This window comes from Bufo bufo, chromosome 3, assembly GCF_905171765.1.
Source record: "Bufo bufo chromosome 3, aBufBuf1.1, whole genome shotgun sequence".
Taxonomy (NCBI): Eukaryota; Metazoa; Chordata; class Amphibia; order Anura; family Bufonidae; genus Bufo; species Bufo bufo.
The window spans coordinates 6,625,040-6,648,539 of record NC_053391.1 but is presented as its reverse complement, the minus strand read 5'-3'; the positions used below and the strand labels follow the sequence as shown (position 1 = coordinate 6,648,539).

The window sequence follows — 23,500 nt, the reverse complement described above, 5'->3', positions numbered from 1 at the left end:
TGCAACCTGGGGGTGCGGATCACAGAGGGGTCCACTGACTGTAATATACACCTATAACTGTGCAGCCTGGGGGTCTGGGCACAGAGGGGTCCACAGACTGTAATATACACCTATAGCTGTGCAGCCTGGGGGTCTGGGCACAGAGGGGTCCACAGACTGTAATATACACCTATAGCTGTGCAGCCTGGGGGTCTGGGCACAGAGGGGTCCACAGACTGTAATATACACCTATAGCTGTGCAGCCTGGGGGTGCGGGTCACAACGGGGTCCACAGACTGTAATATACACCTATAGCTGTGCAGCCTGGGGGTGCGGGTCACAGAGGGGTCCACAGACTGTAATATATACCTATAGATGTGCAGCCTGGGGGTGCGGGTCATAGAGGGGTCCACAGACTGTAATATACACCTATAGCTGTGCAGCCTGGGGGTGCGGGTCACAGAGGGGTCCACAGACTGTAATATACACCTGTAGCTGTGCAGCCTGGGGGTGCGGGTCACCGAGGGGTCCACAGACTGTAATATACACCTATAGCTGTGCAGCCTGGGGGTGCGGGTCACAGAGGGGTCCACAGACTGTAATATACACCTATAGCTGTGCAGCCTGGGGGTGCGGGTCACAGAGGGGTCCACAGACTGTAATATACACCTATAGCTGTGCAGCCTAGGGGTGCGGGTCATAGAGGGGTCCACAGACTGTAATATACACCTATAGCTGTGCAGCCTGGGGGTGCGGGTCACAGAGGGGTCCACAGACTGTAATATACACCTATAGCTGTGCAGCCTAGGGGTGCGGGTCACAGAGGGGTCCACTGACTGTAATATACACCTATAGATGTGCAGCCTGGGGGTGCGGGTCACAGAGGGGTCCACAGACTGTAATATACACCTATAGCTGTGCAGCCTGGGGGTGCGGGTCACAGAGGGGTCCACAGACTGTAATATACACGTATAGATGTGCAACCTGGGGGTGCGGATCACAGAGGGGTCCACTGACTGTAATATACACCTATAACTGTGCAGCCTGGGGGTCTGGGCACAGAGGGGTCCACAGACTGTAATATACACCTATAGCTGTGCAGCCTGGGGGTCTGGGCACAGAGGGGTCCACAGACTGTAATATACACCTATAGCTGTGCAGCCTGGGGGTCTGGGCACAGAGGGGTCCACAGACTGTAATATACACCTATAGCTGTGCAGCCTGGGGGTGCGGGTCACAACGGGGTCCACAGACTGTAATATACACCTATAGCTGTGCAGCCTGGGGGTGCGGGTCACAGAGGGGTCCACAGACTGTAATATATACCTATAGATGTGCAGCCTGGGGGTGCGGGTCATAGAGGGGTCCACAGACTGTAATATACACCTATAGCTGTGCAGCCTGGGGGTGCGGGTCACAGAGGGGTCCACAGACTGTAATATACACCTGTAGCTGTGCAGCCTGGGGGTGCGGGTCACCGAGGGGTCCACAGACTGTAATATACACCTATAGCTGTGCAGCCTGGGGGTGCGGGTCACAGAGGGGTCCACAGACTGTAATATACACCTATAGCTGTGCAGCCTGGGGGTGCGGGTCACAGAGGGGTCCACAGACTGTAATATACACCTATAGCTGTGCAGCCTAGGGGTGCGGGTCATAGAGGGGTCCACAGACTGTAATATACACCTATAGCTGTGCAGCCTGGGGGTGCGGGTCACAGAGGGGTCCACAGACTGTAATATACACCTATAGCTGTGCAGCCTAGGGGTGCGGGTCACAGAGGGGTCCACTGACTGTAATATACACCTATAGATGTGCAGCCTGGGGGTGCGGGTCACAGAGGGGTCCACAGACTGTAATATACACCTATAGCTGTGCAGCCTAGGGGTGCGGGTCATAGAGGGGTCCACAGACTGTAATATACACCTATAGCTGTGCAGCCTGGGGGTGCGGGTCACAGAGGGGTCCACAGACTGTAATATACACCTATAGCTGTGCAGCCTGGGGGTGCGGGTCACAGAGGGGTCCACAGACTGTAATATACACCTATAGCTGTGCAGCCTAGGGGTGCGGGTCATAGAGGGGTCCACAGACTGTAATATACACCTATAGCTGTGCAGCCTGGGGGTGCGGGTCACAGAGGGGTCCACAGACTGTAATATACACCTATAGCTGTGCAGCCTAGGGGTGCGGGTCACAGAGGGGTCCACAGACTGTAATATACACCTATAGCTGTGCAGCCTAGGGGTGCGGGTCATAGAGGGGTCCACAGACTGTAATATACACCTATAGCTGTGCAGCCTGGGGGTGCGGGTCACAGAGGGGTCCACAGACTGTAATATACACCTATAGCTGTGCAGCCTAGGGGTGCGGGTCACAGAGGGGTCCACTGACTGTAATATACACCTATAGCTGTGCAGCCTGGGGGTGCGGGTCACAACGGGGTCCACTGACTGTAATATACACCTATAGCTGTGCAGCCTGGGGGTGCGAATCACAGAGGGATCCACAGACTGTAATATACACCTATAGCTGTGCAGCCTGGGGGTGCGGGTCACAGAGGGGTCCACAGACTGTAATATACACCTATAGCTGTGCAGCCTGGGGGTGCGGGTCACAGAGGGGTCCACAGACTGTAATATACACCTATAGCTGTGCAGCCTGGGGGTGCGAATCACAGAGGGGTCCACAGACTGTAATATACACCTATAGCTGTGCAGCCTGGGGGTGCGGGTCACAGAGGGGTCCACAGACTGTAATATACACCTATAGCTGTGCAGCCTGGGGGTGCGGGTCACAGAGGGGTCCACAGACTGTAATATACACCTATAGTTGTGCAACCTGGGGGTGCGGATCACAGAGGGGTCCACTGACTGTAATATACACCTATAGCTGTGCAACCTGGGGGTGCGGATCACAGAGGGGTCCACAGACTGTAATATACACCTATAGCTGTGCAACCTGGGGGTGCGGATCACAGAGGGGTCCACTGACTGTAATATACACCTATAGCTGTGCAGCCTGGGGGTGCGGATCACAGAGGGGTCCACAGACTGTAATATACACCTATAGCTGTGCAACCTGGGGGTGCGGATCACAGAGGGGTCCACTGACTGTAATATACACGTATAGATGTGTAGCCTGGGGGTGCGGGTCACAGAGGGGTCCACAGACTGTAATATACACCTATAGTTGTGCAACCTGGGGGTGCGGATCACAGAGGGGTCCACTGACTGTAATATACACCTATAGCTGTGCAACCTGGGGGTGCGGATCACAGAGGGGTCCACAGACTGTAATATACACCTATAGCTGTGCAACCTGGGGGTGCGGATCACAGAGGGGTCCACTGACTGTAATATACACCTATAGCTGTGCAGCCTGGGGGTGCGGGTCACAACGGGGTCCACAGACTGTAATATACACCTATAGCTGTGCAGCCTGGGGGTGCGGGTCACAGAGGGGTCCACAGACTGTAATATACACCTATAGCTGTGCAGCCTGGGGGTGCGGGTCACAGAGGGGTCCACTGACTGTAATATACACCTATAGCTGTGCAGCCTGGGGGTGCGGGTTATAGAGGGGTCCACCTACTGTAATATACACCTATAGCTGTGCAGTCTGGGGGTGCGGGTCACAGAGGGGTCCACTGACTGTAATATACACCTAGAGCTGTGCAGCCTGGGGGTGCGGGTCACAGAGGGGTCCACTTACTGTAATATACACCTATAGCTGTGCAGTCTGGGGGTGCGGGTCACAGAGGGGTCCACAGACTGTAATAAACACCTATAGCTGTGCAGTCTGGGGGTGCGGGTCACAGAGGGGTCCACAGACTGTAATATACACCTATAGCTGTGCAGCCTGGGGGTGCGGGTCACAGAGGGGTCCACAGACTGTAATATACACCTATAGCTGTGCAGCCTGGGGGTGCGGGTCACAGAGGAGTCCACAGACTGTAATATACACCTATAGCTGTGCAGCCTGGGGGTGCGGGTCACAGAGGGGTCCACAGACTGTAATATACACCTATAGCTGTGCAGCCTGGGGGTGCGGGTCATAGAGGGGTCCACAGACTGTAATATACACCTATAGCTGTGGCAGCCTGGGGGTGCGGGTCATAGAGGGGTCCACAGACCGTAATATACACCTATAACTGTGCGCCTGGGGGTGCGGGTCACAACGGGGTCCACAGACTGTAATATACACGTATAGATGTGCAGCCTGGGGGTGCGGGTCACAGAGGGGTCCACTTACTGTAATATACACCTATAGCTGTGCAGCCTGGGGGTGCGGGGTCACAGAGGGGGTCCACTGACCTGTAATATACACCTATAGCTGTGCAGCCCTGGGGGTGCGGGTCACAGAGGGGTCCACAGACTGTAATATACACGTATAGATGTGCAGCCTGGGGGTGCGGATCACAGAGGGGTCCACCTACTGTAATATACACCTATAGCTGTGCAGTCTGGGGGTGCGGGTCACAGAGGGGTCCACAGACTGTAATATACACCTATAGCTGTGCAGCCTGGGGGGTGCGGGTCACAGAGGGGTCCACAGACTGTAATATACACCTATAGATGTGCAGCTGGGGGTGCGGGTCACAGAGGGGTCCACAGACTGTAATATACACCTATAGCTGTGCAGCCTGGGGGTGCGGGTCACAGAGGGGTCCACAGACCTGTAATATACACCTATAGCTGTGCAGCCTGGGGGTGCGGGTCACAGAGGGGTCCACAGACTGTAATATACACCTATAGCTTGTGCAGCCTGGAGGTGCGGGTCACAGAGGGGTCCACAGACTGTAATATACACGTATAGATGTGCAGCCTGGGGGTGCGGATCACAGAGGGGTCCACAGACTGTAATATACACCTATAGATGTGCAGCCTGGGGGTGCGGGTCATAGAGGGGTCCACAGACTGTAATATACACCTATAGCTGTGCAGCCTGGGGGTGCGGGTCACAGAGGGGTCCACAGACTGTAATATACACCTATAGCTGTGCAGCCTGGGGGTGCGGGTCACAGAGGGGTCCACTGACTGTAATATACACCTATAGCTGTGCAGCCTGGGGGTCTGGGCACAGAGGGGTCACAGACCTGTAATATACACCTATAGCTGTGCAGCCTGGGGGTGCGGGTCACAGAGGGGTCCACAGGACTGTAATATACACCTATAGCTGTGCAGCCTGGGGGTGCGGATCACAGAGGGGTCCACAGACTGTAATATACACCTATAGCTGTGCAGCCTGGGGGTGCGGGTCACCGAGGGGTCCACAGACTGTAATATACACCTATAGCTGTGCAGCCTGGGGGTGCGGGTCACAGAGGGGTCCACAGACTGTAATATACACCTATAGCTGTGCAGCCTGGGGGTCTGGGCACAGAGGGGTCCACAGACTGTAATATACACCTATAGCTGTGCAGCCTGGGGGTGCGGGTCACAGAGGGGTCCACAGACTGTAATATACACCTATAGCTGTGCAGCCTGGGGGTGCGGGTCACAGGGGGGTCCACAGACTGTAATATACACCTATAGCTGTGCAGCCTGGGGGTGCGGGTCACAGAGGGGTCCACAGACTGTAATATACACCTATAGATGTGCAGCCTGGGGGTGCGGGTCACAGAGGGGTCCACAGACTGTAATATATACCTATAGATGTGCAGCCTGGGGGTGCGGGTCATAGAGGGGTCCACAGACTGTAATATACACCTATAGCTGTGCAGCCTGGGGGTGCGGGTCACAGAGGGGTCCACAGACTGTAATATACACCTGTAGCTGTGCAGCCTGGGGTGTGCGGGTCACCGAGGGGTCCACAGACAGTAATATACACCTATAGCTGTGCAGCCTGGGAGGTGCGGGTCACAGAGGGGTCCACAGACTGTAATATACACCTATAGCTGTGCAGCCTGGGGGTGCGGGTCACATAGGGGTCCACAGACTGTAATATACACCTATAGCTGTGCAGCCTAGGGGTGCGGGTCATAGAGGGGTCCACAGACTGTATATACACCTATAGCTGTGCAGCCTGGGGGTGCGGGTCACAGAGGGGTCCACAGACTGTAATATACACCTATAGCTGTGCAGCCTAGGGTGCGGGTCACAGAGGGGTCCACTGACTGTAATATACACCTATAGCTGTGCAGCCTGGGGGTGCGGGTCACAACGGGGTCCACTGACTGTAATATACACCTATAGCTGTGCAGCCTGGGGGTGCGGGTCACAGAGGGGTCCACAGACTGTAATATACACCTATAGTTGTGCAACCTGGGGGTGCGGATCACAGAGGGGTCCACTGACTGTAATATACACCTATAGCTGTGCAGCCTGGGGGTGCGGGTCACAGAGGGGTCCACTGACTGTAATATACACCTATAGCTGTGCAGCCTGGGGGTGCGGGTCATAGAGGGGTCCACTGACTGTAATATACACCTATAGTTGTGCAACCTGGGGGTGCGGATCACAGAGGGGTCCACAGACTGTAATATACACCTATAGCTGTGCAGCCTGGGGGTGCGGGTCACAACGGGGTCCACAGACTGTAATATACACCTATAGCTGTGCAGCCTGGGGGGTGCGGGTCACAGAGGGGTCCACAGACTGTAATATACACCTATAGCTGTGCAGCCTGGGGGTGCGGGTCACAGAGGGGTCCACTGACTGTAATATACACCTATAGCTGTGCAGCCTGGGGGTGCGGGTTATAGAGGGGTCCACTGACTGTAATATACACCTATAGCTGTGCAGCCTGGGGGTGCGGGTCACAACGGGGTCCACAGACTGTAATATACACCTATAGCTGTGCAGCCTGGGGGTCTGGGCACAGAGGGGTCCACAGACTGTAATATACACCTATAGCTGTGCAGCCTGGGGGTGCGGGTCACAGAGGGGTCCACAGACTGTAATATACACCTATAGCTGTGCAGCCTGGGGGTGCGGGTCACAACGGGGTCCACAGACTGTAATATACACCTATAGCTGTGCAGCCTGGGGGTGCGGGTCACAGAGGGGTCACAGACTGTAATATACACCTGTAGCTGTGCAGCCTGGGGGGTGCGGGTCATAGAGGGGTCCACAGACTGTAATATACACCTATAGCTGTGCAGCCTGGGGGTGCGGGTCATAGAGGGGTCCACAGACTGTAATATACACCTATAGCTGTGCAGCCTGGGGGTGCGAATCACAGAGGGGTCCACTGACTGTAATATACACCTATAGATGTGCAGCCTGGAGGTGCGGGTCACAGAGGGGTCCACAGACTGTAATATACACCTATAGCTGTGCAGCCTGGGGGTGCGGGTCACAGAGGGGTCCACAGACTGTAATATACACCTATAGTTGTGCAACCTGGGGGTGCGGATCACAGAGGGGTCCACTGACTGTAATATACACCTATAGCTGTGCAGCCTGGGGGTGCGGGTCACAGAGGGGTCCACAGACTGTAATATACACCTATAGCTCTGCAGTCTGGGGGTGCGGGTCACAGAGGGGTCCACTGACTGTAATATACACCTATAGTTGTGCAACCTGGGGGTGCGGGTCACAGAGGGGTCCACAGACTGTAATATACACCTATAGCTGTGCAGCCTGGGGGTGCGGGTCACAGAGGGGTCCACTGACTGTAATATACACCTATAGCTGTGCAGCCTGGGGGTGCGGGTCACAGAGGGGTCCACAGACTGTAATATACACCTATAGCTGTGCAGCCCTGGAGGTGCGGGTCACAGAGGGGTCCCTGACTGTAATATACACCTATAGCTGTGCAGCCTGGGGTGCGGGTCACAGAGGGGTCCACTTACTGTAATATACACCTATAGCTGTGCAGCCTGGGGGTGCGGGTCACAGAGGGGTCCACAGACTGTAATATATACCTATAGCTGTGCAGCCTGGGGGTGCGGGTCACAGAGGGGTCCACAGACTGTAATATACACCTATAGCTGTGCAGCCTGGGGGTGCGGGTCACAGAGGGGTCCACAGACTGTAATATACACCTATAGCTGTGCAGCCTGGAGGTGCGGGTCACAGAGGGGTCCACTGACTGTAATATACACCTATAGCTGTGCAGCCTGGGGGTGCGGGTCATAGAGGGGTCCACTGACTGTAATATACACCTATAGCTGTGCAGCCTAGGGGTGCGGGTCACAGAGGGGTCCACAGACTGTAATATACACCTATAGCTGTGCAGCCTGGAGGTGCGGGTCACAGAGGGGTCCACTGACTGTAATATACACCTAGAGCTGTGCAGCCTGGGGGTGCGGGTCACAGAGGGGTCCACTTACTGTAATATACACCTATAACTGTGCAGCCTGGGGGTGCGGGTCATAGAGGGGTCCACAGACTGTAATATACACCTATAGCTGTGCAGCCTGGGGGTGCGGGTCACAGAGGGGTCCACTGACTGTAATATACACCTATAGCTGTGCAGCCTGGGGGTGCGGGTCACAGAGGGGTCCACAGACTGTAATTTCTATAATTTAATTTTTAACCTGAATATTTGTAGCCCAGTTATCACATCTCTGCTTGTTGTCAGTAAATGGAAATGCTTGTGTTCATGTAGAAAGGCTGAAAGCTTGTTCTATTCAGCTCTTGCTGACACAGCTGCAGTGCTTGTTACAGTGTATCAGGTCAGTCACAATCACCCAATTCACACACTTCGGTCTGCTATACGTTCACAGACTGGAGCAGCACTTCTGTCCTGCTCTGATCAGATCAGAGGCCCCCGTTTCAGCTTCAAGTTGCTGACAGATCCTCTGTCCTGCAGAGTCATAGTCAACCACTGTCTTCTAAAGCCGGCCATTTACATTAGATGAACGTCAGCAGACTTCGATAGTCAGAGGGGGCAGAGGAGTCTGGAGGAGAGGGCAGAGGAGTCTGGAGGAGAGGGCAGAGGAGTCTGGAGGAGAGGGCAGAGGAGTCTGGAGGAGGGGGCAGAGGAGTCTGGAGGAGGGGGCAGAGGAGTCTGGAGGAGGGGACAGAGGAGTCTGGAGGAGGGGACAGAGGAGCCTGGAGGAGAGGGCAGAGGGGACAGAGGAGTCTGGAGGAGAGGGCAGAGGAGTCTGGAGGAGGGGACAGAGGAGTCTGGAGGAGGGGACAGAGGAGCCTGGAGGAAAAGGGCAGAGGGACAGAGGAGTCTGGAGGAGAGGGCAGAGGAGTCTGGAGGAGGGGACAGAGGAGTCTGGAGGAGGGGACAGAGGAGTCTGGAGGAGGGACAGAGGAGTCTGGAGGAGGGGACAGAGGAGTCTGGAGGAGGGGACTAAGGAATCTGGAGGAGGGGACAGAGGAGTCTGGAGGAGGGGACAGAGGAGTCTGGAGGAGGGGACAGAGGAGTCTGGAGGAGGGGACAGAGGAGTCTGGAGGAGGGGACAGAGGAGTCTGGAGGAGAGGGCAAAGGAGTCTGGAGGAGGGGACAGAGGAGTCTGGAGGAGGGGACAGAGGTGTCTGGAGGAGGGGACAGAGGTGTCTGGAGGAGGGGACAGAGGTGTCTGGAGGAGGGGACAGAGGTGTCTGGAGGAGGGGACAGAGGTGTCTGGAGGAGGGGACAGAGATGTCTGGAGGAGGGGACAGAGGAGTCTGGAGGAGGGGGCAGAGGAATCTGGAGGAGAGGACAGAGGTCTCTGGAGGAGAGGGCAGAGGAGTCTGGAGGAGGGGGCAGAGGAGTGTGGAGGAGGGGACAGAGGAGTCTGGAGGAGGGGACAGAGGAGTCCAGAGGAGAGGACAGAGGAGTCTGGAGGAGGGGGCAGAGGAGTCCGGAGGAGAGGACAGAGGAGTCTGGAGGAGAGGACAGAGGAGCCTAAAGGAGGCGGCAGAGGAGTCTGGAGGGGAGGACAGAGGAGTCCGGAGGAGGAGGAAGAGGACACTGAAGAGGGACAGAGGAGACTAGAAGGGTCTAGAGAAGACAGATATTATCCATACCCACTACACACCATTTCCCACAGTTTTATTGGCTGTCATTGGAAACAAGACTGTGGAGGCTGCAGGTCGTCTATAAATGTGGAGGCTGCAGGTCGTCTATAAATGTGGAGGCTGCAGGTCGTCTATAAATGTCAGACATGAAATATGTTCCCTTCGTAAGAAAATGAAGAAACGTGGGTTCTAATGCCGAGAGATAGACAGAAGGTGTACGGCTCCATTACTGATGTATGGAGCATGCACATGATGAAGGACGCACATATTACAGTCTACGCCAATAATCCGGCCCCCGAGGGATCAGGACGGCGTGTGGACAGAAGATTTTTTGGATTTTAGTATCCACAGAAAGTATAGGGTCTTCTCTGCACATATCACCATGTAGTCCTGGTATCAAAATACAAGCCAATATCAATTGTTACTATTTTTCTCCAGTCCCTGGATGCAGCCTGCAGTGTAAAGCATGGCTCCATCCTCATCTTGTACTTGCAAGTATAACGTCTCTTTTAATATGTGCAAAAAAATTAAGAAACTCAACTCAACATCAAGAAGTGATATAGAGATTTCTATGAATGTACTAGAATATAAACCTCCATTCTTTACACTGCAGGCTGCATTCAGAGGAATCAAAAATAATGTAAAACAGCAATAACTTTATTCATACATATTCTGCTCTGCGGGCTGCTGAGAGCTCACAAGCTGCGTTACCAATTTCATGCACAAAGGGGAATATTTACTATTCCAAATACATTGGAAATCTGGAGGAATTTGCACCAAAAACGCTGGTTTAAATACTGTCCACCATGTTTATTACCTGTCTTTTTAACTTACCCCACAAGGGGGTGTGGCTTAATGGAAAAGGGCGTAGAGAGCATTAATAAATCTGCCCCATACGTCACTCCCATCATCCGTGTCTTGTGTGGAGGATTTACTCATCCTAAGGGCTCGTTCACACGACCGTGTGAAGCCCGTGCCCGTGCTGTGGACCGCAAATTGCGATCCGCAATGCACTGCACCGTCCGTGGGGCGGGCGCATGGGGATCGCAGACCCATTCACTTGAATGGGTCCGCGATCCTTCCGTTCCGCAAATACCGTAGATAGAGTAAGTTCTATCTTTTTGCGGTGCGGAAGCACGGAATGGAACTCCGTAGTGCTTCCGTAGTGTTCTGTTCTTCCATTCCGCATCTCCGGATTTGCGGACCCATTGAAATGAATAGGTCCGGATCCGTGATGCGGAATGGCCACAGAACGGTACCTGTGTATTGCAGATCCGTGTGAACGAGCCATATGACTTTTTCTGTGTTTTGCGGGCCGTTTTTAACAGATCCGTTTTTCAGTTTTTTGTTTCAGTCGTGTTTCCGGTTCCGTTCCGTTTTTCCGTATGGCATATACAGTATACAGTAATTACATAGAAAAAATTGGGCTGGGCATAAAATTTTCAGTAGATGGTTCCGCAAAAATGGATACGGAAGACATACAGAGTACATTCCGTATGTGTTCCGTTTTTTTTGCGCACCCATTGACTTGAATGGAGCCACGGAAGGTGATTTGTGGGCAATAATTGGACATGTTCTATCTTTCAACGGAATGCAAAAACTGAAATACGGAAACGGAATGCATACGGAGTACATTCCGTTTATTTTGCGGAACCATTGAAATGAATGGTTCCGTATTCAGCCCGTATACGGAACACAAAAAAACGTTAGTGTGAGGGCTCGTTCACATGAACGTGTGCTTCCCGTTCCCGTACTGCGGATCCGCAATACACGGGAAACGTTCCGTGTGCATTCCGCATCACGGATGCGGACCCATTCACTTTAATGGGTCCACAAATCTGGAGATGCGGAACGGAAGCACGGAACGGAACACTACGGAAGCAGTACGGAGTGATTCCTGGGGTTCCGTTCCTCTGCAACGCAAAAAGATAGAACATGCTTTATCTTTTTGCGGAACGGAGGGATCGCGGACCCATTCAAGTGAATGGGTCCACGATCTCCATGCGGCTGGGCCACGGTCGTGTGAACGAGCCCTAATAGTAAGAAGGTGTAAAAGCGTGCGCGCCATATTTTTCTAAAAACGACAAGTTTCTGGTGCATCTGCCCCAGCGTATCACTCCCATCATCCCAGCACCTTGGAGCTCGCAATGTAATCTATCACACACAGCGTATCACTCCCATCATCCCAGCACCCTGGAGCTCCCATTCTAGGGTCACACGCAGACCACCATACTCCCGATAGTCTTGACCCCTGATCTCTACCGGGGGGGCCCCGCTTATTTTCTGGACAGGATAAAACCAGCTCCCCCTCGATGTCCTGATTGCTACTGGATCCCTCTCCACGTGTCAGGAAAAAACCTACTACAAGCAGTCGGCTTTGGAGGAGAGGATCAATATGGCCGGACAGAGCTGGGAGCCTACCGCACCACGGGGATTCATGGCGTCCAGCCAGGAGGGACGAGCACATGGCTTGTGGCTCCTGTCCCCGTATGGACCTCATCTGTCATCCTTCCTACTCGCTGACAGCAGAGGCCGGCACAGGAAGTGGCTGCTGATTGGCTGCTCACACGTGACTTCCTGTTAGAGAAGGGCAGGACCATGGAGGAGATCAGCGAGTGGTATTACGTGGTCGCTGTGGCTGGTATATTTGTGAGCACATTATGGTGGCTGCCACCCATGAGGTGATGTTTTGGGGAGGCTTCACTGAATTTTACAGCTTAGGCTTCTCTGAGGGCACAACAATAAGACAATATGGCTCCACTGTGCCCGTGGTGTCAGGTGGGCACTGCCCCCTCCATTACACATCGTTCAGGAGTTGTCATCACTGCGGGCAAAGACCACAGGGTTAGCTTTAAAAGCATGGTCGTGATAGAGGCGGGGTGTGGGCGGAGCTTGTAGACTGGACCAGTGAGGCCTCTGACTAATCACAATCGCCGGTGCTCAGCAGTGTAGGCGGGGTCACATGACGGGCCAATCAGCTGTAAGCATGTAGACTGTAACCACCCCCCTAGTGCAGAAGAACCCCATATTTATCCAGTATATAGTCCAGACGCAGGACCGGACGAGCCTTCAGATTATGTGCAGCGAATCGTCCTGCAAAATCCAAGCCCGTTCCGTGCCCCGTCAGAACTTAAAGGGGTCATCAGAAGGAAGGCTCTGCTCTCATTTCTGGTACTGCAGATCAGTCGCATTCACTTTACTGGGGCGGAGGTGCAGTACCAGACATGGACATGGGTGGCGCTGTTTCTGCACACGCCAGAGCCTCCAGTCTACAACCCTTTTATTTCCAAACCTCCACAGAAATAAGAAAACTCCTACAAACCATGATAAAGCGATGTGTCCCGGGGGGCCACCGCCACGTGCACCCCTCACCTCCACCTCAAGTGAAAGGATACATGCGCACTCCTCCGGTCCGGGTGCCGATCGCCAGAATCTTCTGCACCGGGTCAAATGCCAAAGCGGTGGGCTGATATGGAAAACCATGGCGAACAGTCTGCAAAAGAGAGAAGACAGCAATCAGGTTGTGGTCACGATGGACTCTAAGTGCATACGACACCTCGTCATGTGACCGCTCCAGCCAATCACCGGCATCTCAGTCAGGCGGGGACTGTGCAGGCGCTGGATTATAGCTATATTCACTAACTGATGCACCTACAGGCCGCCCTCTACCAGAGCTATGCTCTCTGACATCACCGTGGCCACCTACCACAGCGTGAGACCTAAAGTGAATGGAGCATGGTGGGAGTTGTAGTTTCACAACAGCTGGAGGTTGCTATGCCCTGCGGAAGGATAGAGCCACCTTTTCAGGACATCATACAGGGAAGCCCCTCACTCAGGACCCTCGTCCTCCTGCCTTGGTGGACACACGTGGACACCTCCACATCTTCCAGTAGTAATGTCTGACTGCCCATGATTCAAGAAGCAAGAAAACCGCCCTATGGAAACCATCCTCGTCTCACAGGGCTATGTAAGAGATCACTCCCATCATTGCTCACACAATGAACATCTCATTCCTGAACCCTCTGCAAGTCTCTGAGAGGACAACCGCAGGCCAAGAGTCCAGAAGAGATCTCAGGGTAACGAGACGTAAGAGACGAGTGCAAGCTCTGGAGGCTCGAATGAGAGCGGGGGCAGGGGATGACATGACAGCACCATGGGTTAATGCAGTGTGTCCTGACAGCCATGATGGGGGTTGTGTTCTTACAACAGATGGACAGCCACAGGTTGGAGATCGCTGATTAAATGGATTCACCTGTACTCCACCACATCTGCCAAAAACTTCAGGGGGCAGCGCGGCGTTCATGCATCCTGCCTCATCCAGGACTGAGATACTGAAGACCCCTCTCAGTTTGGTGGGGGTCCGACATCCAGCATCCCCACTGATCAGCTCTTTAGGGGAACCAGTGGCAGCGGGGGGAGGCTCCATACACCATGTAGTGCGCAGCGCCATGCTCTGTATGGCATCCAGCCGGGTGGCAGACCCCCCTCAAACCGATCTATCCTGAGGACAGGCTATCAGCATCTAACCCCAGGGAACCCCTTTAAATCTAGTATTTCCTTGAATGTATGGCACTGGTGAAGTGTGACTGTCACATCCCCCTGAAATATTCCTCATCGGCAGAAGATGCAAGCCGAATCCAACCAATGATAGGATGCGTGCCGCCATGTCGGGCTCATGATGACCGCTCCAGGCGTCCGGTTCTCAACATTAATAAATGAAGGCTACACTGCAAAAATCACAGGCACAGGAGGGCACGAAGGGGCTCAAAAGTCTCTCCAAGACGCTCCACTCCAGGGGCAGATTAGAAGGCCAATTGCCCCCAAGCCAGCAAGTACGACCACCACTGATAGATTACAGGGTGGTCGTAACCATGGAAACAAGCAGTGTATAATGTAGGGCGGCCAGACGTCTGGTTTTAGGCCACAATTTAGAAGCAGCATCTGATCTTCATTGGTTGATTTTCAGTAAATTTCGGTTGATAATTTGGCTAGTTTCTGATTATTTCAGTGACCTTTGTAGGGTTTTCTTTCGTTAACGTGTAACGTGTACGCCACACAAATGAGGGGCCAAAGGAATCTCAGCAACCCTGCAAGCATCGGAAGTAGTCATGGCGGTCTGGGACGGACGAAGAAGCAAACGGGCGAGAGCGTCTACAATCGGAAGAGTCACTGGACTCACAGAGGAGCTGTCACCTCTCCTGACCGTCTTCACCGGTGACCACCATTAAAACATAGTCTTTATTAAACATCAAACTAAAATAACCCCCCAAAAAAAGGAAAAAGAATTATACGTATCCAGTAAGATAACAAAAAATAATAACCAATCATGACAAATAGGCCGGCGGTTATGTACCGGGATAGGCGGATAGTTTTTGGTTATCTATCCATAAGTCTAGCCCTATATCTTGATACCCTGCCTACAAAACGGAAGGGCTGCCCCGATAGGGCCGATCCCGTATCGGGAACCCCCCTATATGCCCCTGGGATGGCCCTGATAGAAGGAAAGAGAAGCAGCTAAAATAAGTCGGTCCAGAGACTGCCATAAACACCAAAAATAATAAACGAGTTCAGATATTTTGCCTCAAAACCCTCATAACCATCCCAGGGGCATACAGGAGGTTCCCGATACAGGATCGCCCCTATCGTAGGCAGGGTATCAAGATATAGGGCCAGACTTAGGGATAGATACACAAAAACAATCCGCCTATCCCGGTACATAACCGCCGGCCTATTTGTCATGATTGGTTATTATTTTTTGTTGTTTTACCGAATACGTATAATTCTTTTTCCCTTTCTTTGGGGTTATTTTAGTTTGATGTTTAATAAAGGCTATGTTTTAATGGTGGACACCGGTGAATACTTGGAAGTTCTTGACACTATGTTTGGACCATACATTCGGACAGGTTATTGTCTCAGCTGTGAAGATACCTCTCCTGACCGGTCAGTTATGGGAAATCCTTGTATCCCAAGCGAGATCTCAATTCTGCAGCAACTGTAGTAAAAACTATCTACAATTCTCATGTTATTCCTCCTGGAAATATAACAATAAAGCGTAATCTATGGAGATAACAAACTGATAGCTACAGCTGCAGAAGAGAGCTGAACACTGAGAAGCATCAAATCACAAGGACGGCAGCAGAATAGTGAGTGCAGCTCTGGAGTATAATACAGGATGTAACTAAGGATCAGTACAGGATAAGTAATGTATGTACACAGTGACTGCACCAGCAGAATAGTGAGTGCAGCTCTGGAGTATAATACAGGATGTAACTAAGGATCAGTACAGGATAAGTAATGTATGTACACAGTGACTGCACCAGCAGAATAGTGAGTGCAGCTCTGGAGTATAATACAGGATGTAACTCAGGATCAGTGCAGGATAAGTAATGTATGTACACAGTGACTCCACCAGCAGAATAGTGAGTGCAGCTCTGGAGTATAATACAGGATGTCGCTCAGGATCAGTACAGGATAAGTAATGTATGTACACAGTGACTGCACCAGCAGAATAGTGAGTGCAGCTCTAGAGTATAATACAGGATGTAACTAAGGATCAGTACAGGATAAGTAATGTATGTACACAGTGACTGCACCAGCAGAATAGTGAGTGCAGCTCTGGAGTATAATACAGGATGTAACTAAGGATCAGTACAGGATAAGTAATGTATGTACACAGTGACTGCACCAGCAGAATAGTGAGTGCAGCTCTGGAGTATAATACAGGATGTAACTCAGGATCAGTGCAGGATAAGTAATGTATGTACACAGTGACTGCATCAGCAGAATAGTGAGTGCAGCTCTAGAGTATAATACAGGATGTAACTCAGGATCAGTGCAGGATAAGTAATGTATGTACACAGTGACTGCACCAGCAGAATAGTGAGTGCAGCTCTGGAGTATAATACAGGATGTAACTCAGGATCAGTACGGGATAAGTAATGTATGTACACAGTGACTGCACCAGCAGAATAGTGAGTGCAGCTCTGGAGTATAATACAGGATGTAACTCAGGATCAGTACAGGATAAGTAATGTATGTACACAGTGACTGCACCAGCAGAATAGTGAGTGCAGCTCTGGAGTATAATACAGGATGTAACTCAGGATCAGTACAGGATAAGTAATGTATGTACACAGTGACTGCACCAGCAGAATAGTGAGTGCAGCTCTGGAGTATAATACAGGATGTAACTCAGGATCAGTACAGGATAAGTAATGTATGTACACAGTGACTGCACCAGCAGAATAGTGAGTGCAGCTCTGGAGTATAATACAGGATGTAACTCAGGATCAGTACAGGATAAGTAATGTATGTACACAGTGACTGCACCAGCAGAATAGTGAGTGCAGCTCTGGAGTATAATACAGGATGTAACTCAGGATCAGTACAGGATAAGTAATGTATGTACACAGTGACTGCACCAGCAGAATAGTGAGTGCAGCTCTGGGGTATAATACAGGATGTAACTGAGGATCAGTACAGGATAAGTAATGTATGTACACAGTGACTGAACCAGCAGAATAGTGAGTGCAGCTCTGGAGTATAATACAGGATGTAACTCAGGATCAGTACAGGATAAGTAATGTATGTACACAGTGACTTCACCAGCAGAATAGTGAGTGCAGCTCTGGGGTATAATACAGGATGTAACTCAGGATCAGTACAGGATAAGTAATGTATGTACACAGTGACTACACCAGCAGAATAGTGAGTGCAGCTCTGGAGTATAATACAGGATGTAACTCAGGATCAGTACAGGATAAGTAATGTATGTACACAGTGACTGCAGCGGCAGAATAGTGAGTGCAGCTCTGGAGTATAATACAGGATGTAACTCAGGATCAGTACAGGATAAGTAATGTATGTACACAGTGACTGCACCAGCAGAATAGGGAGTGCAGCTCTGGAGTATAATACAGGATGTAACTCAGGATCAGTACAGGATAAGTAATGTCTGTACGCAGTGACTGCACCAGCAGAATAGTGAGTGCAGCTCTGGAGTATAACACAGGATGTAACTCAGGATCAGTACAGGATAAGTAATGTAATGTACACAGTGACTGCACCAGCAGAATAGTGAGTGCAGCTCTGGAGTATAATACAGGATGTAACTCAGGATCAGTACAGGATAAGTAATGTATGTACACAGTGACTGCACCAGCAGAATAGTGAGTACAGCTCTGGAGTATAATACAGGATGTAACTCCGGATCAGTACAGGATAAGTAATGTCTGTACACAGTGACTGCACCAGCAGAATAGTGAGTGCAGCTCTGGAGTATAATACAGGATGTAACTCAGGATCAGTACAGGATAAGTAATGTATGTACACAGTGACTGCACCAGCAGAATAGTGAGTGCAGCTCTGGAGTATAATACAGGATGTAACTCAGGATCAGTACAGGATAAGTAATGTATGTACACAGTGACTGAACCAGCAGAATAGTGAGTGCAGCTCTGGAGTATAATACAGGATGTAACTCAGGATCAGTACAGGATAAGTAATGTATGTACACAGTGACTTCACCAGCAGAATAGTGAGTGCAGCTCTGGGGTATAATACAGGATGTAACTCAGGATCAGTACAGGATAAGTAATGTATGTACACAGTGACTGCAGCGGCAGAATAGTGAGTGCAGCTCTGGAGTATAATACAGGATGTAACTCAGGATCAGTACAGGATAAGTAATGTATGTACACAGTGACTGCACCAGCAGAATAGGGAGTGCAGCTCTGGAGTATAATACAGGATGTAACTCAGGATCAGTACAGGATAAGTAATGTCTGTACGCAGTGACTGCACCAGCAGAATAGTGAGTGCAGCTCTGGAGTATAACACAGGATGTAACTCAGGATCAGTACAGGATAAGTAATGTAATGTACACAGTGACTGCACCAGCAGAATAGTGAGTGCAGCTCTGGAGTATAATACAGGATGTAACTCAGGATCAGTACAGGATAAGTAATGTATGTACACAGTGGACTGCACCAGCAGAATAGTGAGTACAGCTCTGGAGTATAATACAGGATGTAACTCCGGATCAGTACAGGATAAGTAATGTCTGTACACAGTGACTGCACCAGCAGAATAGTGAGTACAGCTCTGGAGTATAATACAGGATGTAACTCAGGATCAGTACAGGATAAGTAATGTCTGTACACAGTGACTGCACCAGCAGAATAGTGAGTGCAGCTCTGGAGTATAATACAGGATGTAACTCAGGATCAGTACAGGATAAGTAATGTATGTACGCAGTGACTGCACCAGCAGAATAGTGAGTGCAGCTCTGGAGTATAATACAGGATGTAACTCAGGATCAGTGCAGGATAAGTAATGCAATGTATGTACACAGTGACTGCACCAGCAGAATAGTGAGTGCAGCTCTGGAGTATAATGCAGGATATAACTCAGGATCAGTACAGGATAAGTAATGTATGTACACAGTGACTGCACCAGCAGAATAGTGAGTGCAGCTCTGGAGTATAATACAGGATGTAACTCAGGATCAGTACAGGATAAGTAATGTATGTACACAGTGACTGCACCAGCAGAATAGTGAGTGCAGCTCTGGAGTATAATACAGGATGTAACTCAGGATCAGTACAGGATAAGTAATGTCAGTACACAGTGACTGGACAAGCAGAATAGTGAGTGCAGCTCTGGAGTATAATACAGGATGTAACTCAGGATCAGTACAGGATAAGTAATGTCTGTACACAGTGACTGCACCAGCAGAATAGTGAGTACAGCTCTGGAGTATAATACAGGATGTAACTCAGGATCATTACAGGATAAGTAATGTATGTACACAGTGACTGCACCAGCAGAATAGTGAGTGCAGCTCTGGAGTATAATACAGGATGTAACTCAGGATCAGTACAAGATAAGTAATGTATGTACACAGTGACTGCACCAGCAGAATAGTGAGTGCAGCTCTGGAGTATAATACAGGATGTAACTCAGGATCAGTACAGGATAAGTAATGTATGTACACAGTGACTCCACCAGCAGAATAGTGAGTGCAGCTCTGGAGTATAATACAGGATGTAACTCAGGATCAGTACAGGATAAGTAATGTATGTACACAGTGACTGCACCAGCAGAATAGTGAGTTCAGCTCTGGAGTATAATACAGGATGTAACTCAGGATCAGTACAGGATAAGTAATGTATGTACACAGTGACCCCACCAGCAGAATAGTGAGTGCAGCTCTGGAGTATAATACAGGATGTAACTCAGGATCAGTACAGGATAAGTAATGTATGTACACAGTGACTGCACCAGCAGAATAATGAGTGCAGCTCTGGAGTATAATACAGGATGTAACTCAGGATCAGTACAGGATAAGTAATGTATGCACACAGGGACTGCACCAGCAGAATAGTGAGTGCAGCTCTGGAGTATAATACAGGATGTAACTCAGGATCAGTACAGGATAAGTAATGTATGTACACAGTGACTGCACCAGCAGAATAGTGAGTGCAGCTGTGGTGTATAATACAGGGTGTAACTCAGGATCAGTACAGGATAAGTAATGTATGTACACAGTGACTCCACCAGCAGAATAGTGAGTGCAGCTCTGGGGTATAATACAGGGTGTAACTCAGGATCAGTACAGGATAAGTAATGTATGTACACAGTGACTGCACCAGCAGAATAGTGAGTGCAGCTCTGGAGTATAATACAGGATATAACTCAGGAACAGTACAGGATAAGTAATGTATGTACACAGTGACTCCACCAGCAGAATAGTGAGTGCAGCTCTGGGGTATAATACAGGATGCAGCTCAGGATCAGTACAGGATAAGTAATGTATGTACACAGTGACTGCACCAGCAGAATAGTGAGTGCAGCTCTGGAGTATAATAGAGGATGCAGCTCAGGATCAGTACAGGATAAGTAATGTATGTACACAGTGATTACACCAGCAGAATAGTAAGTGCAGCTCTGGGGTATAATACAGGATGCAGCTCAGGATCAGTACAGGATAAGTAATGTATGTACACAGTGACTGCACCAGCAGAATAGTGAGTGCAGCTCTGGAGTATAATACAGGATGTAACTCAGGATCAGTACAAGATAAGTAATGTATGTACACAGTGACTGCACCAGCAGAATAGTGAGTGCAGCTCTGGAGTATAATACAGGATGTAACTCAGGATCAGTACAGGATAAGTAATGTATGTACACAGTGACTCCACCAGCAGAATAGTGAGTGCAGCTCTGGAGTATAATACAGGATGTAACTCAGGATCAGTACAGGATAAGTAATGTATGTACACAGTGACTGCACCAGCAGAATAGTGAGTTCAGCTCTGGAGTATAATACAGGATGTAACTCAGGATCAGTACAGGATAAGTAATGTATGTACACAGTGACCCCACCAGCAGAATAGTGAGTACAGCTCTGGAGTATAATACAGGATGTAACTCAGGATCAGTACAGGATAAGTAATGTATGTACACAGTGACTGCACCAGCAGAATAATGAGTGCAGCTCTGGAGTATAATACAGGATGTAACTCAGGATCAGTACAGGATAAGTAATGTATGCACACAGGGACTGCACCAGCAGAATAGTGAGTGCAGCTCTGGAGTATAATACAGGATGTAACTCAGGATCAGTACAGGATAAGTAATGTATGTACACCGTGACTCCACCAGCAGAATAGTGAGTGCAGCTCTGGGGTATAATACAGGGTGTAACTCAGGATCAGTACAGGATAAGTAATGTATGTACACAGTGACTGCACCAGCAGAATAGTGAGTGCAGCTCTGGAGTATAATACAGGATATAACTCAGGAACAGTACAGGATAAGTAATTTATGTACACAGTGACTCCACCAGCAGAATAGTGAGTGCAGCTCTGGGGTATAATACAGGATGCAGCTCAGGATCAGTACAGGATAAGTAATGTATGTACACAGTGACTGCACCAGCAGAATAGTGAGTGCAGCTCTGGAGTATAATAGAGGATGCAGCTCAGGATCAGTACAGGATAAGTAATGTATGTACACAGTGATTACACCAGCAGAATAGTAAGTGCAGCTCTGGGGTATAATACAGGATGCAGCTCAGGATCAGTACAGGATAAGTAATGTATGTACACAGTGACTGCACCAGCAGAATAATGAGTGCAGCTCTGGAGTATAATACAGGATGTAACTCAGGATCAGTACAGGATAAGTAATGTATGCACACAGGGACTGCACCAGCAGAATAGTGAGTGCAGCTCTGGGGTATAATACAGGATGTAACTCAGGATCAGTACAGGATAAGTAATGTATGTACACAGTGACTGCACCAGCAGAATAGTGAGTGCAGCTCTGGAGTATAATACAGGATGTAACTCAGGATCAGTACAGGATAAGTAATGTATGTACACCGTGACTCCACCAGCAGAATAGTGAGTGCAGCTCTGGGGTATAATACAGGGTGTAACTCAGGATCAGTACAGGATAAGTAATGTATGTACACAGTGACTGCACCAGCAGAATAGTGAGTGCAGCTCTGGAGTATAATACAGGATATAACTCAGGAACAGTACAGGATAAGTAATGTATGTACACAGTGACTCCACCAGCAGAATAGTGAGTGCAGCTCTGGGGTATAATACAGGATGCAGCTCAGGATCAGTACAGGATAAGTAATGTATGTACACAGTGACTGCACCAGCAGAATAGTGAGTGCAGCTCTGGAGTATAATAGAGGATGCAGCTCAGGATCAGTACAGGATAAGTAATGTATGTACACAGTGATTACACCAGCAGAATAGTAAGTGCAGCTCTGGGGTATAATACAGGATGCAGCTCAGGATCAGTACAGGATAAGTAATGTATGTACACAGTGACTACACCAGCAGAATAGTGAGTGCAGCTCTGGAGTATAATATAGGATGTAACTCAGGATCAGTACAGGATAAGTAATGTATGTACACAGTGACTGCACCAGCAGAATAGTAAGTGCAGCTCTGGGGTATAATACAGGATGCAGCTCAGGATCAGTACAGGATAAGTAATGTATGTACACAGTGACTGCACCAGCAGAATAGTGAGTGCAGCTCTGGAGTATAATAGAGGATGCAGCTCAGGATCAGTACAGGATAAGTAATGTATGTACACAGTGACTGCACCAGCAGAATAGTGAGTGCAGCTCTGGAGTATAATAGAGGATGTAACTCAGGATCAGTACAGGATAAGTAATGTATGTACACAGTGACTCCACCAGCAGAATAGTAAGTGCAGCTCTGGGGTATAATACAGGATGCAGCTCAGGATCAGTACAGGATAAGTAATGTATGTACACAGTGACTGCACCAGCAGAATAGTGAGTGCAGCTCTGGAGTATAATAGAGGATGCAGCTCAGGATCAGTACAGGATAAGTAATGTATGTACACAGTGACTGCACCAGCAGAATAGTGAGTGCAGCTCTGGAGTATAATAGAGGATGTAACTCAGAATCAGTACAGGATAAGTAATGTATGTACACAGTGACTCCACCAGCAGAATAGTGAGTGCAGCTCTGGGGTATAATACAGGATGCAGCTCAGGATCAGTACCGTATGCACACAGTCTCGTCATGCAGGTTGAGTGATGACTACTGAACACTTCTAAAACC

The 23,500-nt window shown here is 49.9% G+C and overlaps 1 protein-coding gene across 2 annotated transcripts in view; it reads right to left on the bottom strand.

Moving 5' to 3' along the window:
• Positions 1-23,500, bottom strand: part of STXBP5L (syntaxin binding protein 5 like) — a 237,159-nt gene that overhangs the window by 192,698 nt on the left and 20,961 nt on the right. For both annotated transcript variants that reach the window (XM_040422836.1, XM_040422837.1), the window contains exon 2: positions 13,277-13,374. In XM_040422836.1, coding sequence (XP_040278770.1) covers positions 13,277-13,374 — 98 coding nt within the window. The remainder of the gene's footprint in view (positions 1-13,276; positions 13,375-23,500) is intronic.